The 15,403-nt window shown below is 38.4% G+C and overlaps 1 protein-coding gene across 2 annotated transcripts in view; it reads left to right on the top strand.

Moving 5' to 3' along the window:
• The window catches only part of LOC121019407 (ATP-binding cassette sub-family A member 3-like), a 33,048-nt gene that overhangs the window by 7,628 nt on the left and 10,017 nt on the right, over positions 1–15,403 (top strand). The window contains exons 2-4 of one of the 2 annotated variants that reach the window (XM_040458805.1): positions 5,117–5,239; positions 5,904–5,972; positions 6,318–6,582. In XM_040458805.1, coding sequence (XP_040314739.1) covers positions 5,913–5,972; positions 6,318–6,582 — 325 coding nt within the window. In that variant the 5' untranslated portion in view covers positions 5,117–5,239; positions 5,904–5,912. The remainder of the gene's footprint in view (positions 1–5,116; positions 5,240–5,903; positions 5,973–6,317; positions 6,583–15,403) is intronic. The other variant, XM_040458806.1, reaches the window with a different exon arrangement.

Raw genomic sequence — 15,403 nt, 5'->3', positions numbered from 1 at the left:
CTCTTGGTTTCGTTGATCTGCTCTACAGTTTTTTTAGATTCTACATTGTTTATTTCTGCTCTGATCTTTATTATTTCTCTTCTTCTGCTGGGTTTAGGCTGCCTTTGCTGTTCTGCTTCTATTTCCTTTAGGTGTGCTGTTAGATTTTGTATTTGGGATTTTTCTTGTTTCTTGAGATAGGCCTGGATTGCAATGTACTTTCCTCTCAGGACTGCCTTCACTGCATCCCAAAGCATTTGTATTGTTGTATTTTCATTTTCGTTTGTTTCCATATATTTTTTAATTTCTTCTCTAATTGCCTGGTTGACCATTGGTTCTTTAGTAGGGTGTTCTTTAACCTGCATGCTTTTGGAGGTTTTCCAGACTTTTTCCTGTGGTTGACTCCAAGTTTCACAGCATTGTGGTCCTAAAGTATGCATGTTATGATCTCAATTCTTGTATACTTATGAAGGGCTGTGTTGTGACCTGGTATGTGATGTATCTTGGAGAACGTTCCATGTGCACTCAAGAAGAAAGTATATTCTGTTGCTTTGGGATGCAGAGTTCTAAATATATCTGTCAAGTCCACCTGATCTAATGTATCATTCAGGGCCCTTGTTTCTTTATTGATCCTGTGTCTAGATGATCTGTCCATTTCTGTAAGTGGAGTGTTAAAGTCCCTGCAATTACCACATTCTTATCAATAAGGTTGCTTATGTTTATGAGTAATTGTTTTACATATGTGGGGGCTCCCGTATTCGGCACATAGTCATTTATAATTGTTAGCTCTACCTGATGGATAGACCCTGTAATAATTATATAATGCCCTTCTTCATCTGTTGTTACAGCCTTTAAAGTCTAGTTTGTCTGACCTAAGTATGGCTACTCCAGCTTTCTTTTGACTTCCAGTAGCATGGTAAATAGTTCTCCATCCCCTCATTTTCAATCTGAAGGTGTCCTCGGGCCTAAAATGAGTCTCTTGTAGGCAGCAAATAGATGGGTTGTTCTTTTATCCATTCTGATACCCTATGTCTTTTGGTTGGCGCATTTAGTCCATTTACATTCAGTGTTGTTATAGAAAGATATGGTTTTAGAGTCATTGTGATGTCTGTAGGTTTCATGCTTGTAGTGATGTCTCTGGTACCTTGTCTCACAGGATCCCCCTTAGGATCTCTTGTAGGGCTTGTTTAGTGGTGACGAATTCCTTCAGTTTTTGTTTGTTTGGGAAGACCTTTATCTCTCCTTCTATTCTAAATGACAGATTTGCTGGATAGAGGATTTTTGGCTGCATATTTTTTCTGTTCATCACATTGAAGATTTCCTGCCATTCCTTTCTGGCCTGCCAAGTTTCAGTAGATAAATCTGTCACTACTCTTATTGGTCTCCCTTTATATGTTAGAGCATGTTTATCCCTAGCTGCTTTCAGAATGTTCTCTTTATCCTTGTATTTTGCCAGTTTCACTATGATATGTCATGAGGAAGATCAATTCAAGTTACGTCTGAAGGGAGTTCTCTGTGCCTCTTGGATTTCAATGCCTTTTTCCTTCCCCAGATCAGGGAAGTTCTCAGCTATGATTTCTTCAAGTACATTTCATCACCTTTCTTTCTCTCTTCCTCCCCTGGAATCCCAATTATGCATATGTTGTTGCATTTGATTGCATCACTTAGTTCTCTAATTCTCCCCTCCTACTCCTGGATTTTTTTATCTCTCTTTTTCTCAGCTTCCTATTTTTCCATAATTTTATCTTCTAATTCACCTATTCTCTCCTATGCCTCTTCAATTCGAGCTGTGGTCGACTCCATTTTATTTTGCAGCTTATTAATACCATTTTTTAGCTCTCCTGACTGTTTCTTAGTCCCTTGGTCTCTGTAGTAATAGATTCTCTGGTGTCCTCTATACTTTTTTCAAGCCCAGCGATTAATTTTATGACTATTATTTTAAATTCATTTTCTCTAACATTGCTTAACTCGTTTTTGATCAGTTAGTTAGCTGTTGCTACTTCCTGGAGTTTCTTTTGAGGAGAATTGTTCCATTTCGTCATTTTGGATAGGTCCTGTAGTGGCGTAGAACTGCAGGACTCTTCCTCTGTGCTGTCTGGAGTAACTTGCATTGGTGGGTGGGGCCGCAGTCAGACCTGATGTCTGCCTCCAGCCCACCGCTGGGGCCACAGTCAGACTGGTGTGTACCTTATCTTCCCCTCTCCCAGGGGCAGGACTCACTGTGGAGTGGTATGGCCCCTGTCTGGGCTACTTCCACACTGCCAGGTTTCTGGTGCTGCTTCCATGGGATCTGGCGTATTAGCTGGGGTGGATCCTGAAGGTGCACAGGGGCGGGAGGAGCAGACTCAGCTCGCTTTGCCTTCGGTGGTCCGCTTCAGGAGGGGCCCTGCGGCACCGGGAGGGAGGCGGCCCGTTAGAGGGATGGATCCGCAGAAGCACAGCGTTGGTTGTTTGCTTGGTGCAAGCAAGTTCTTTGACGGGAACTAGTTCCCTTAGGGATTTTGGCTGGGGGATGGGCGAGGGAGATGGCGCTGGTAAGAGCCTTTGTTCCTCACCAAGCTGAGCTCTGTCCTCCGTGGCTCAACAGCTTTCCCTCCCTTTGTCCTCTAGCCCTCCCGCTCTCGGAGCAGAGCTGTTGACTTATAATATTCCAGATGTTAAGTCCTGCTGGCTGTCAGAACACACTCCATCCGGCACCTCTGCTTTTTCAAGCCAGACTGAGGGGCTCTTCCTTGCTGGGCAGGCTGCCCCTCCACCACCCCGGCTCCCTCCCACCAGTGCATGTAGCACGCATCGCCTTCCACCCTTCCTACCCTCTTCTGTGGGCCTCTCGTCTACGCTTGGGTCCGGAGAGTCCATTCTGCCAGTCTTCTGGCGGGTTTCTGGGTTATTTAGGCAGATGTGGGTGGAATATAAGTGGTCAGCAGGACGCGGTGAGTCCATCGTCCTCCTACCCTGCCATCTTCCTCCAGAAACCGTACCTCTTATACATTAATTAGATCTTTATAGCAGCTTTATTCTTTGTAAAAAATTTATTTCAACTTAGCATACAGTATACTATTGTTTTCAGGAGTTGAGCCTAGTGGTTTATCACTTACATATGACACCTACTGTTCGTCCGAGTGCCCTCCTTAATGCCCATCACCCATTTGTCCCATTGCCCCACCAACCTCCCATCTAGCAGCCCTAAGTTTGTCCTATTTAAGAGTCTCTTATGGTTTGCCTTCCTTCCTGCTTTTATTTTATTTTTCCTCCCCTTCCTGATGTTTACATGTTTTGTTTCTTAAATTCCACATATGAGTGATATCATATAATTTTTCTATCTGACTGACTTAATTTGCTTAGCAAAGTAGGTCCATTCACGTTGTTGAAAATGGCAAGATTTTATTCTTTTTAATTTCCAACTAATATTCCATACTGTGTGTGTGTGTGTGTGTATACACATGTCACATTTTCTTTATCCATTCATCAGTTAATGGACATTTGGGCTCTTTCCATAATTTAGCTATTGTTGATAGCATTGCTATAAACATTGGGGTGCCTGTGCCCTTCAAATCAGAATTTTTGTATCTTTTGGTAAATACCTACTACTGCAATTGTTGGGTCATTGGGTAGTTCTTTTTTAATTTTTTGAGGAACCTCCATGCTGTTTTCCAGAGTGCTGCACAGTTTGCATTCCCACCAACAGTGTAAGAGGGTTCCCCTTTCTCCACATCCTGGCCAACATCTGTTGTTTTCCCAAGTTGTTAAATTTAGCCATTGTAACAAGTATAAGGTGGTATCTCATTTGTATTTCTCCAATGATGAGTGATGTTGAGCGTCTTTTCATGTGTCTGTTAGCCATCTGGATGTCTTTGGAAAAGTGTTTATTCATGCCTTCTGCCCATGTCTTCCCTGAATTTTTTTTTTGTATGTTGAGTTTGATGTTTATAGATTTTTGATATTTTATCCAATATATCTTCTTTTGCAAATATCTGCTCTCATTTTGAAGGTTGTCTTTTAGTTTCGTTGATTTTTTTCCTTCACTCTGCAGCTTTTTATCTTGATGAGGTCCCAACAGTTCAATTTTACTTTTATTTCCCTTGCCTCCAGAGACCTGTCAAGTAAGAAGTTTCTGCGGCTGGTCAAAGAGGTTGCTGCCTCTTTTCTCTTATAGGATTTTGATGGTTTCCTGTCTCACATTTAGGTCTTTCATCTATTTTGAATTTATTTTTGTGTATGGTGTAAGTGGTCCAGTTTCATTCTTCTGCATGTTGCTGTCTAGTTCTCCAGCACCATTTGCTAAAGAGACTGTCTTTTGTCCATCGGATGCTTTATCCTGCTTTGTCAAAGATTAGTTGGTCATACGTTTGTGGGCCCAGTTCTGGGTTCTGTATTCTATTCCATTGGTCTATGTGTCTGTTTTTGTGCCAATACCATATTGCCTTGATGATTACATCCTTGTAAACAGGCTAACATCCAGAATTATGATGCCTTCAGTTTTTTCAACATTACTTTGGCTATCCAGGGTCTTTTGTGGTTCCATACAAATTTTAGCATTGTTTGTTCTAGCTTAAATGTCTTTTTGAGTGTATTTCCCACTTTAAAAATTTGGGTTGTTATATTTTTATTATTGGCTTATAGCAATGCTTATATATGTCTTTTGTCAGATAAATATGTTAGAAATATTTTCCCCTTTTATGACTTTCTTTCCTATTTTCATGATGGTATTCTTTGAGGAGCAAAAATTTTAGATTTTTATGATCTTTTTTATGGCTTGTAGTTTTTTTCATTTACTTTAAGAAATCTCTGTATCCACAAGGCCACAAAGATATTCTTCTATATGTTTTCTACCAGTTTTATAGGTTAGCTTTATGCTTAGGTCTAGGACCACTGCTTCCTCCATCCTTTGAGATCCTAATCTAATGCCCTTTTGTGGAATTTCTAAACCTTCTATGTTTTTTGCCTTGAAAATGGTAAGCATACTTATTTTAAATTTTGCTCCTGATAATTCCACCCCAGATGTCAGGAGTGCCAGATGTTATATTCAGAAAAATTGTTTGCAGAAATAGCTGAGTCTCCAGGATAATATTAGTTTTCTTCAGAGAGGATTGATTGATTGATTGATTGATTGATTGATTGATTGATTTTGTTCTAGGTACCACAGGCATTTGAAATATAGGATACCTTCATCTGGTATCAAGGATTAAAATTATTTGAAATTGTGCAGTCCCTGCACAGACCATGGCCAGTTTCTTTCACATTCATCCTTATTTGTAAGGTGAGGTCCTAAAATAATGTCTCCCCTTCCTGGCCCTGAATTGTAGCTCTCTCTCTCTGGTAACTCCAAGAATTTAAGTCAAGTGTTCAAGATCACACAGATAGTGGTAGAGCTGAGAACCAACCTAGATAGTCTGATTTCAGATCCTGGGTTATTAATAACCTATTAATAAAATAACAAAAACCTTTGTTATGTTTCCCATTATACACCTAAGTGACTTAATATGTCACGTAATAGATGTTCAGCAAATATTCATTAAATATAAAAATGAATCTTCTATTAGCAATGTTGTTAATGGAAGTACTTTCAGTCTTGCTACTTGTTGAGTGGCATTTTGGGCTTATAGCTATGATGTGATTTTCACATACCATTTTGTCTTTTTGCTGATGGTGATTATTTATTATCTCTTGTATTGTTTCTTAGTAATCATTGGGAAAGCTACTGGTCAAATTTACCTGGAAGCTTGCATCAATAACATACTGATCTTTGTTTTGTGCTTGAAGTTTTATACATATTAGAAACCTGGTAGATACTGAGTAGGGATTTAGGGATAAACAGCTTCTCTAATATTTCAAGTGCTTATTGTTTCTTATTGTCCTCCTTTGAGTTTGATTAAAACATTAAACAATTCAAATCTAAGTAAAAATCTTTACTCCCTCCTTAGAATTGAAGAATGGATTTCTCATGGGTTTACCAATTTATGGCTCTTCTGTGGAAGAATTTTATTTTAAAGGTAAGTTGAGCTATCTATAGGAGTTTTGCAACAGCTAAGAGACCACAGTGTGAAAATTCTTACAGCCTGATCACTACATTTCAATTTATCCTGTTACATTTTTTGCAGTCCTACAGCTGGGGGTATCTCTTCCAAATGTGAAGGGTCCTCACAGAGTGAAATAATAGCAGAATGACATGGAGAATGGAGAAAACAGTCCAGGAAACTATTGCTACTACAGAGTTCTTCTTTGCCATCTATGTATCTTCTTTTTAGAAGTGTCTTTTAATAAAAAAGAATTAGGCATTTGCAGAGGTAATGGACTTACAGGACATTAACATAATCTTTTTTTTTTCCATCTCCTAGAGGCGGCGATTGGTGGCGTTATTTGTAGAATTCACCTTGACGTTACTGTTTGCTGGTACGCTTCTGTTAACACGCAAGATTTTGACTATAAAGAAGTATGGGCCTTTCAATTACTCTCTTCAACCTATTGATAAGTTACCTGCATTTCTTGGAATGCCCATGATTTTTCCTGGTCCATGGGAACTGGCTTTCGTGCCTTCCAAAAGTGTTGTGGTGAAGAGCATTGTTGACCACGTGAAGAGGGATTTACACTATAATTTCACAGGTTAGAAATTAAAGTTTTTTGAAAAAATGTATTATTAAACTGGGTTTCAGTAAAGACACATACGTAATCTTTTAGCCAGGCATTGTTCTCCCAGCTAAAGCATTATAGGATATATCCTCATAACCAGAGAGTACCCTCCTAGATATAATATTACAGACTTTGGTAAACTTGAGAGTTAAATTCATAAAAAAATATTTTCTCCTAGAGCCCAAATCATAGTAATTTTTAAAAGTTAGATGATCAATTTATATTATTTTGGATTGTTATCCAATTCTTTGATACTAAGTCGTCCTGGTTTCTGGTTGTGCTTCTTAAACCTGGTAAGTATAACCCTGGAGGTATATGATGTGCACCAAAGGTACACACAGGCACAGCATAAGCATGAGCCCTCATTCTGGATGTGTGCTCTGTGGTCAGTTATTTCAAACATTGTTCATATAAAAATGTGCAAGTCATATATAGATGCTTTAGAGAAGACTTAAACTACATAGAATTATCTTAAAAGCCCCACAGTAAGCTTACCCCACCTTCTCAACTCAATTTCTCTCCTTTTCCCCCAGAAAGAAACACTGTCAAAAGTTTGGTGAGCATACCTCTAGTGCCCCTTCCTTTTACATACATACATTTATTCACTAGTATATTTTTTCAGCCTTTTTTTGACTCTCAAGGGATTTGAGAGAACTTGAGACCAGATGCCATCTCAAAACATATCTTATTTAAAACATCAGTGAACCAGAAGAATGCAAAATCCCCAATAAGCTTTGAAGTATATAATACAAATATCCCAATAAACGTAGTCTCTTAGAAGCTACCTTGGGTTACCCAGAATATTTTGCCTGATTTCCATTCTGATTTCATCTTTGATGCATGGGATTCTTAGAAATGTATTACTTTACTTAAAAATATTTGGAATTTGTTGTTCTCTTTCTCGGTTTTTTTTCCCATTTCTATTTTAACTTCCTTGAATCAGAATATATTTGATTTCAGTTCTTTGAAATTTTGAGAATTTTTTATGCCCACTTTATGGTGTATTTTGAAAAATGTACCATGTACATTTCTAAAGACCATGTGTTTTGCGGGTTTTGCTTGTAGTGTTTTATAAATGTTACCCAGGCGAAGTTTTCAAGTTAGTTAATCATAATGCTTTTCAAATATGTATTCTTACTGGTTTTTGTCTGCTTATTCTGTCAGTTATTGACAGAGGTATTACATTTCCAGCTAGGTGTTGTTAGTATGAAATAGGTGTTTTATATATAAATATATAGATATAAAACATCTACTTTAACATTATATACAGTGTTCAAATTTCTTTATGCTTATATGTTTTGAAACTATTAGCTCATGTGATCTCTCTGTTGAATTGTTTCTAAAAATATTTCTCTGTTCTGGAATTTCCACTTGTCCTGTTTTTAATAGATTTCAGGTAACCAGAGAAGTGTTCTCTCTTTTTTAACTATATTAACCATAGTTACTTTTAAAGTCCTTAACTGGAAAATTGTGGTATCTAGATTACTTGTATATATTTTTTTCTCTTTAAGTCATTGAGTTCTGTTTTATAGCATATTTTGTATATTTTTATAAAGTGACAGGTGTTGTGGATAAAAAACATCAGAGGCTCCTGAGGGTTAACTTTTCTTCTGGTTGGTTGTTAGAGTACTGACAGAGTAACTTAATTCCATCAAAGTCTGGTTTTAGGCTTCATAAGGGCGGCTCTGTTTCAGTTTTGTCTTTACTCTTGCAGCATATCCTGTGTTCTAGGGCATGGTTCTTGTAGGGTGTCAGCTGGAAGCCTGGAGTATTTATGAAGGCTCCTCGACCTTTGTGGGGCTTGAACGCTAATCTCTATTTCATCAGCACTGTGTACCTGATGAAATCCCTGCTCAGCATTTTAGCCTGCCACCTGCTGTTATCTCCTTGGTTTCAAAGAGTCTTAGCCTAATACATTCTCAGTTCAGGAGTTGGCTGCTGACTTCAAAGGAATTTGCAAGCTGATTTTCACTTCTATGCTCTTCTCCTCTCTTTGCAAGTTTACCTCTCAAGTTCCAGCCATTTTGGCAGCCTGAGCTCTCATCTCTTTTCTTCAGCTCAGTAAGTCTACAATTTTCTGCAAATGCCTTCAGGTAAAGTACCAGGGTGAATATGGCACTCACCCTATGCATTTCCCTTTTTCAAGGTTTGTAAGTCCATAATTATTCATTGCAGCATTATTTACAATCAACCAAGGTATAGAAGCAACCATAGTGTCCATCAGCAGATCAGTGCATAAGGAAAACGTGATTATTCCATCACAAAAAAGAAGGAGATCCTGTCTTATAACAATATGTATTATGTTTGGAGAACATTATGCTAAGTGAAAAAAGCCAGACACAGAAAGACAAATACTTTATAATCTCACTTACATGTATTATCTAAAAATACTGAGCTCACAGAAACAGAGAGTAGAGTCATGATTTCTGGAGTGGGGGTGGGTGGGGAAAATGGGGAGATTTTGGTCAGGGTGTATGAACTTTCAGTTATGAAGATGAATAAGTCCTGGAGATCTAATGTACATGGTGACTATAGTCAATAACACTATATAGTGTATATAAAATTTATTCCAGAAGTAGATCTTGCAGTGTTCTTCTCATAAAAGAGGATGGTGACTACAAAATGTGATAGATGAGTTAATTAACCTGGTTTTGGTAATCAATTCACAGTCTATGCATATATTAAAACATAATGTTATACCTTAAAATCACATTATACAACCTACATATATACAATTTTATTTTGTCAGTAACACCTAAATCACTCTGGGCAGAAAATTTTTAAAATAAAGTAAGTGGTAACTGTGTTGTGGTGGAGATATTAATTAGCTTGATTGTTACAGTCATTTCACAGTGTATACATATATCACATTATCATGTTTTACAGCTTAAATACACAACTTTTATGTGTCATGTACTTCAATAAAGCTGGGGAAAAAATAAAGCCACCCCAGATAATAAATGAAAATAAATAAATAATAAATAAATTTCCCTCCAGCTCTATTTTTGAGAAATCCACACAAACACATGTTTTAGCCTCATTAAGCACTCACAAATCTCTCACTTTCAGGGCACATGGGTGGCTCAGTAAGTTAACTCCTGAGGCTCAGGTCTTGAACTTGGGGTTTGTGATTTCGAGCCCAGTGTGGGGCTCTGTACTGACAGCTCGGAGCCTGCAGCCTGCTTTGGATTCTGTGTCTGCCTCTCTCTCTCTCCCTCCCCGTTCTCTCTCTCTCTCTCTCTTTCTCTTTCTCTTTCTCTCTCTCTAAAAAATAAAATAAAATAAACATTTAAAAAAATCTCCCACTATCTCCCTTTATCTCTCTCAGTCTTTTCACATACCCCTGCTTGAGCAGGTAACACCTTCCTTGAAGCCCAGATAAATTATTGAAAACAGACTGACAAACTGGTGGATCCCTCCTCAGTCCCTTACCACCTTGGCCAGGCAGTTACAAAGAATTGTGGTTATTCCCACAACATTCCATGGTTAAGGCAGATGGAAGGTTCCCTGGGACGTAAAGAATGCACAGGTGAGATGATGACAGTGGTTAAGTTCAGATGCAGAAGCAGAGGCTACATGCCCCAAAGTGTACCTGACTACCTGTTTGTATGCACTTCACCTTGTCCACAGTGTACTTTCAGGATAATCTGAAATTTCCAGCTGTGTTCCTATGCTTTATTTTGTTTTGTTTAATTTGATGGACTTTGTTTTTCCAGCTTTGATCATTTAAACTCTCTGAGGATTTTGTTTTGTCCTGCTCCTGGTCACCTTGCCTGAGTGCAAACCTGATTCCAGTCCCTGACATCCTGCTTCCAGCTTTGGAATTTATATTCCAGCTGTGCCCACCTTGAGAAAAGTATGCACACTTGGCATTTCCAAACTACCAAAAATAATGATTATCACACATAATCACCTCCAATATTAAAATTGTGAAGTTGTTTCATTCTTCAACTTCTTTTTTTTTTTTTTCATATGACTTTATTCTTTTTATTTTTTTCCTTTTGAAATAGTGGTTTTATTTTCTTTGGATCAATATCCAGAAGCGGAATTGCTATATCATACTGCAGTTCTATTTTTTTTTCTTTTTCTTTTATTATTATTATTCTTTTTTATTTATATATGAAAATTATTGTCAAATTGGTTTCCATACAACACCAAGTGCTCATCCCAAAAGGTGCCCTCCTCAATACCCATCACCCACCCTCTCCTCCCTCCCACCCCCATCAACCCTTAGTTCGTTCTCAGTTCTCAACAGTCTCTTATGCTTTGGCTCTCTCCCACTCTAACCTCTTTTTTTTTTTCCTTCCCCTCCCCCATGGGTTCCTGTTAAGTTTCTCAGGATCCACATAAGAGTGAAACCATATGGTATCTGTCTTTCTCTGTATGGCCTATTTCACTTAGCATCACACTCTCCAGTTCCATCCACGTTGCTACAAAAGGCCATATTTCATTTTTTCTCATTGCCACGTAGTATTCCATAGTGTATATAAACCACAATTTCTTTATCCATTCATCAGTTGATGGACATTTAGGCTCTTTCCATAATTTGGCTATTGTTGAGAGTGCTGCTATGAACATTGGGGTACAAGTGCCCCTATGCATCAGTACTCCTGTGTCCCTTGGATAAATTCCTAGCAGTGCTATTGCTGGGTCATAGGGTAGGTCTATTTTTAATTTTCTGAGGAACCTCCACACTGCTTTCCAGAGCGGCTGCACCAATTTGCATTCCCACCAACAGTGCAAGAGGGTTCGCGTTTCTCCACATCCTCTCCAGCATCTATAGTCTCCTGATTTGTTCATTTTGGCCACTCTGACTGGCGTGAGGTGATACCTGAGTGTGGTTTTGATTTGTATTTCCCTGATAAGGAGCGACGCTGAACATCTTTTCATGTGCCTGTTGGCCATCCGGATGTCTTCTTTAGAGAAGTGTCTATTCATGTTTTCTGCCCATTTCTTCACTGGGTTATTTGCTTTTCGGGTGTGGAGTTTGGTGAGCTCTTTATAGATTTTGGATACTAGCGTTTTGTCCGATATGTCATTTGCAAATATCTTTTCCCATTCCGTGGGTTGCCTTTTAGTTTTGTTGGTTGTTTCCTTTGCTGTGCAGAAGCTTTTTATCTTCATAAGGTCCCAGTAATTCACTTTTGCTTTTAATTCCCTTGCCTTTGGGGATGTGTCAAGTAAGAGATTGCTATGGCTGAGGTCAGAGAGGTCTTTTCCTGCTTTCTCCTCTAAGGTTTTGATGGTTTCCTGTCTCACATTCAGGTCTTTGATCCATTTTGAGTTTATTTTTGTGAATGGTGTGAGAAAGTGGTCTAGTTTCAACCTTCTGCATGTTGCTGTCCAGTTCTCCCAGCACCATTTGCTAAAGAGACTGTCTTTTTTCCATTGGATGTTCTTTCCTGCTTTGTCAAAGATGAGTTGGCCATACGTTTGTGGGTCTAGTTCTGGGGTTTCTATTCTATTCCATTGGTCTATGTGTCTGTTTTTGTGCCAATACCATGCTGTCTTGATGATGACAGCTTTGTAGTAGAGGCTAAAGTCTGGGATTGTGATGCCTCCTGCTTTGGTCTTCTTCTTCAAAATTACTTTGGCTATTCGGGGCCTTTTGTGGTTCCATATGAATTTTAGGATTGCTTGTTCTAGTTTCGAGAAGAATGCTGGTGCAATTTTGATTGGGATTGCATTGAATGTGTAGATAGCTTTGGGTAGTATTGACATTTTGACAATATTTATTCTTCCAATCCATGAGCAGGGAATGTCTTTCCATTTCTTTAAATCTTCTTCAATTACCTTCATAAGCTTTCTATAGTTTTCAGCATACAGATCCTTTACATCTTTGGTTAGATTTATTCCTAGGTATTTTATGCTTCTTGGTGCAATTGTGAATGGGATCAGTTTCTTTATTTGTCTTTCTGTTGCTTCATTGTTAGTGTATAAGAATGCAACTGATTTCTGTACATTGATTTTGTATCCTGCAACTTTGCTGAATTCATGTATCAGTTCTAGCAGACTTCTGGTGGAGTCTATCGGATTTTCCATGTATAATATCATGTCATCTGCAAAAAGCGAAAGCTTGACTTCATCTTTGCCAATTTTGATGCCTTTGATTTCCTTTTGTTGTCTGATTGCTGATGCTAGAACTTCCAGCACTATGTTAAACAACAGCGGTGAGAGTGGGCATCCCTGTCGTGTTCCTGATCTCAGGGAAAAAGCTCTCAGTTTTTCCCCGCTGAGGATGATGTTAGCTGTGGGCTTTTCCTAAATGGCTTTTATGATCTTTAAGTATGTTCCTTCTATCCCGACTTTCTCGAGGGTTTTTATTAAGAAAGGGTGCTGGATTTTGTCAAAGGCCTTTTCTGCATCGATTGACAGGATCATATGGTTTTTCTCTTTTTTTTTTTTTTGTTAATGTGATGTATCACGTTGATTGATATGCGAATGTTGAACCAGCCCTGCATCCCAGGAATGAATCCCACTTGATCATGGTGAATAATTCTTTTTATATGCCATTGAATTCGATTTGCTAGTATCTTATTGAGAATTTTTGCATCCATATTCATCAGGGATATTGGCCTGTAGTTCTCTTTTTTTTACTGGGTCTCTGTCTGGTTTAGGAATCAAAGTAATACTGGCTTCATAGAATGAGTCTGGAAGTTTTCCTTCCCTTTTTATTTCTTGGAATAGCTTGAGAAGGATAGGTATTATCTCTGCTTTCAACGTCTGGTAGAACTCCCTTGGGAAGCCATCTGGTCCTGGACTCTTATTTGTTGGGAGATTTTTGATAACCGATTCAATTTCTTCACTGGTTATGGGTCTGTTCAAGCTATTTCCTCCTGATTGAGTTTTGGAAGAGTGTGGGTGTTCAGGAATTTGTCCATTTCTTCCAGGTTGTCCAATTTGTTGGCATATAATTTTTCATAGTATTCCCTGATAATTGTTTGTATCTCTGAGGGATTGGTTGTAATAATTCCATTTTCATTCATGATTTTATCTATTTGGGTCATCTCCCTTTTCTTTTTGAGAAGCCTGGCTAGAGGTTTATCAATTTTGTTTATTTTTTCAAAAAACCATCTCTTGGTTTCGTTGATCTGCTCTACAGTTTTTTTAGATTCTACATTGTTTATTTCTGCTCTGATCTTTATTATTTCTCTTCTTCTGCTGGGTTTAGGCTGCCTTTGCTGTTCTGCTTCTATTTCCTTTAGGTGTGCTGTTGGATTTTGTATTTGGGATTTTTCTTGTTTCTTGAGACAGGCCTGGATTGCAATGTATTTTCCTCTCAGGACTGCCTTCGCTGCGTCCCAAAGCGTTTGGATTGTTGTATTTTCATTTTCGTTTGTTTCCATATATTTTTTAATTTCTTCTCGAATTGCCTGGTTGACCCATTGATTCTTTAGTAGGGTGTTCTTTAACCTCCATGCTTTTGGAGGTTTTCCAGACTTTTTTCTGTGGTTGATTTCAAGCTTCATAGCATTGTGGTCTGAAAGTATGCATGGTATGATTTCAATTCTTGTAAACTTATGAAGGGCTGTTTTGTGACCCAGTATATGATCTATCTTGGAGAATGTTCCATGTGCACTCGAGAAGAAAGTATATTCTGTTGCTTTGGGATGCAGAGTTCTAAATATATCTGTCAAGTCCATCTGATCCAATGTCTCATTCAGGGCCCTTGTTTCTTTATTGACCGTGTGTCTAGATGATCTATCCATTTCTGTAAGTGGGGTGTTAAAGTCCCCTGCAATTACCACATTCTTATCAATAAGGTTGCTTATGTTTATGAGTAATTGTTTTATATATTTGGGCGCTCCGGTATTCGGCACATAGACATTTATAATTGTTAGCTCTTCCTGATGGATAGACCCTGTCACTATTATATAATGTCCTTCTTCATCTCTTGTTACGGCCTTTAATTTAAAGTCTAGTTTGTCTGATATAAGTATGGCTACTCCAGATTTCTTTTGGCTTCCAGTAGCATGATAAATAGTTCTCTATCCCCTCACTCTCAATCTAAAGGTGTCCTCAGGTCTAAAATGTGTCTCTTGTAGACAGCAAATAGATGGGTCTTGTTTTTTTATCCATTCTGATACCCTATGTCTTTTGGTTGGCGCATTTAATCCATTTACATTCAGTGTGATTATAGAAAGATGTGGGTTTAGAGTCATTGTGATGTCTGTATGTTTTATGCTTGTAGTGATGTCTCTGGTACTTTGTCTCACAGGGTCCCCCTTAGGATCTCTTGTAGCGCTGGTTTAGTGGTGACAAATTCCTTCAGTTTTTGTTTGTTTGGGAAGACCTTTATCTCTCCTATTCTAAATGACAGACTTGCTGGATAAAGGATTCTCGGCTGCATATTTTTTCTCTCTAGCACACTGAAAATCTCATGCCAATTCTTTCTGGCCTGCCAAGTTTCAAAAGAGAGATCAGTCACGAGTCTTATAGGTCTCCCTTTATATGTGAGGGCACGTTTACCCCTTGCTGCTTTCAGAATTTTCTCTTTATCCTTGTATTTTGCCAGTTTCACTATGGTATGTCATGCAGAAGATCGATTCAAGTTACGTCTGAAGGGAGTTCTCTGTGCCTCTTGGATTTCAATGCCTTTTTCCTTCCCCACTTCAGGGAAGTTCTCAGCTATTATTTCTTCAAGTACCCCTTCAGCACCTTTCCCTCTCTCTTCCTCCTCTGGGATACCAATTATGCGTATATTATTTCTTTTGAGTGTATCACTTAGTTCTCTAATTTTCCCCTCCTACTCCTGGATTTTTTTATCTCTCTTTTTCTCAGCTTCCTCTTTTTC

Source organism: Herpailurus yagouaroundi, unplaced genomic scaffold (genome assembly GCF_014898765.1).
Source record: "Herpailurus yagouaroundi ecotype Mexico unplaced genomic scaffold, PumYag 222, whole genome shotgun sequence".
Taxonomy (NCBI): domain Eukaryota; kingdom Metazoa; phylum Chordata; class Mammalia; order Carnivora; family Felidae; genus Herpailurus; species Herpailurus yagouaroundi.
Note: the sequence above shows the minus strand (reverse complement) of the source record. Positions and strands in the feature narration are given on the sequence as shown.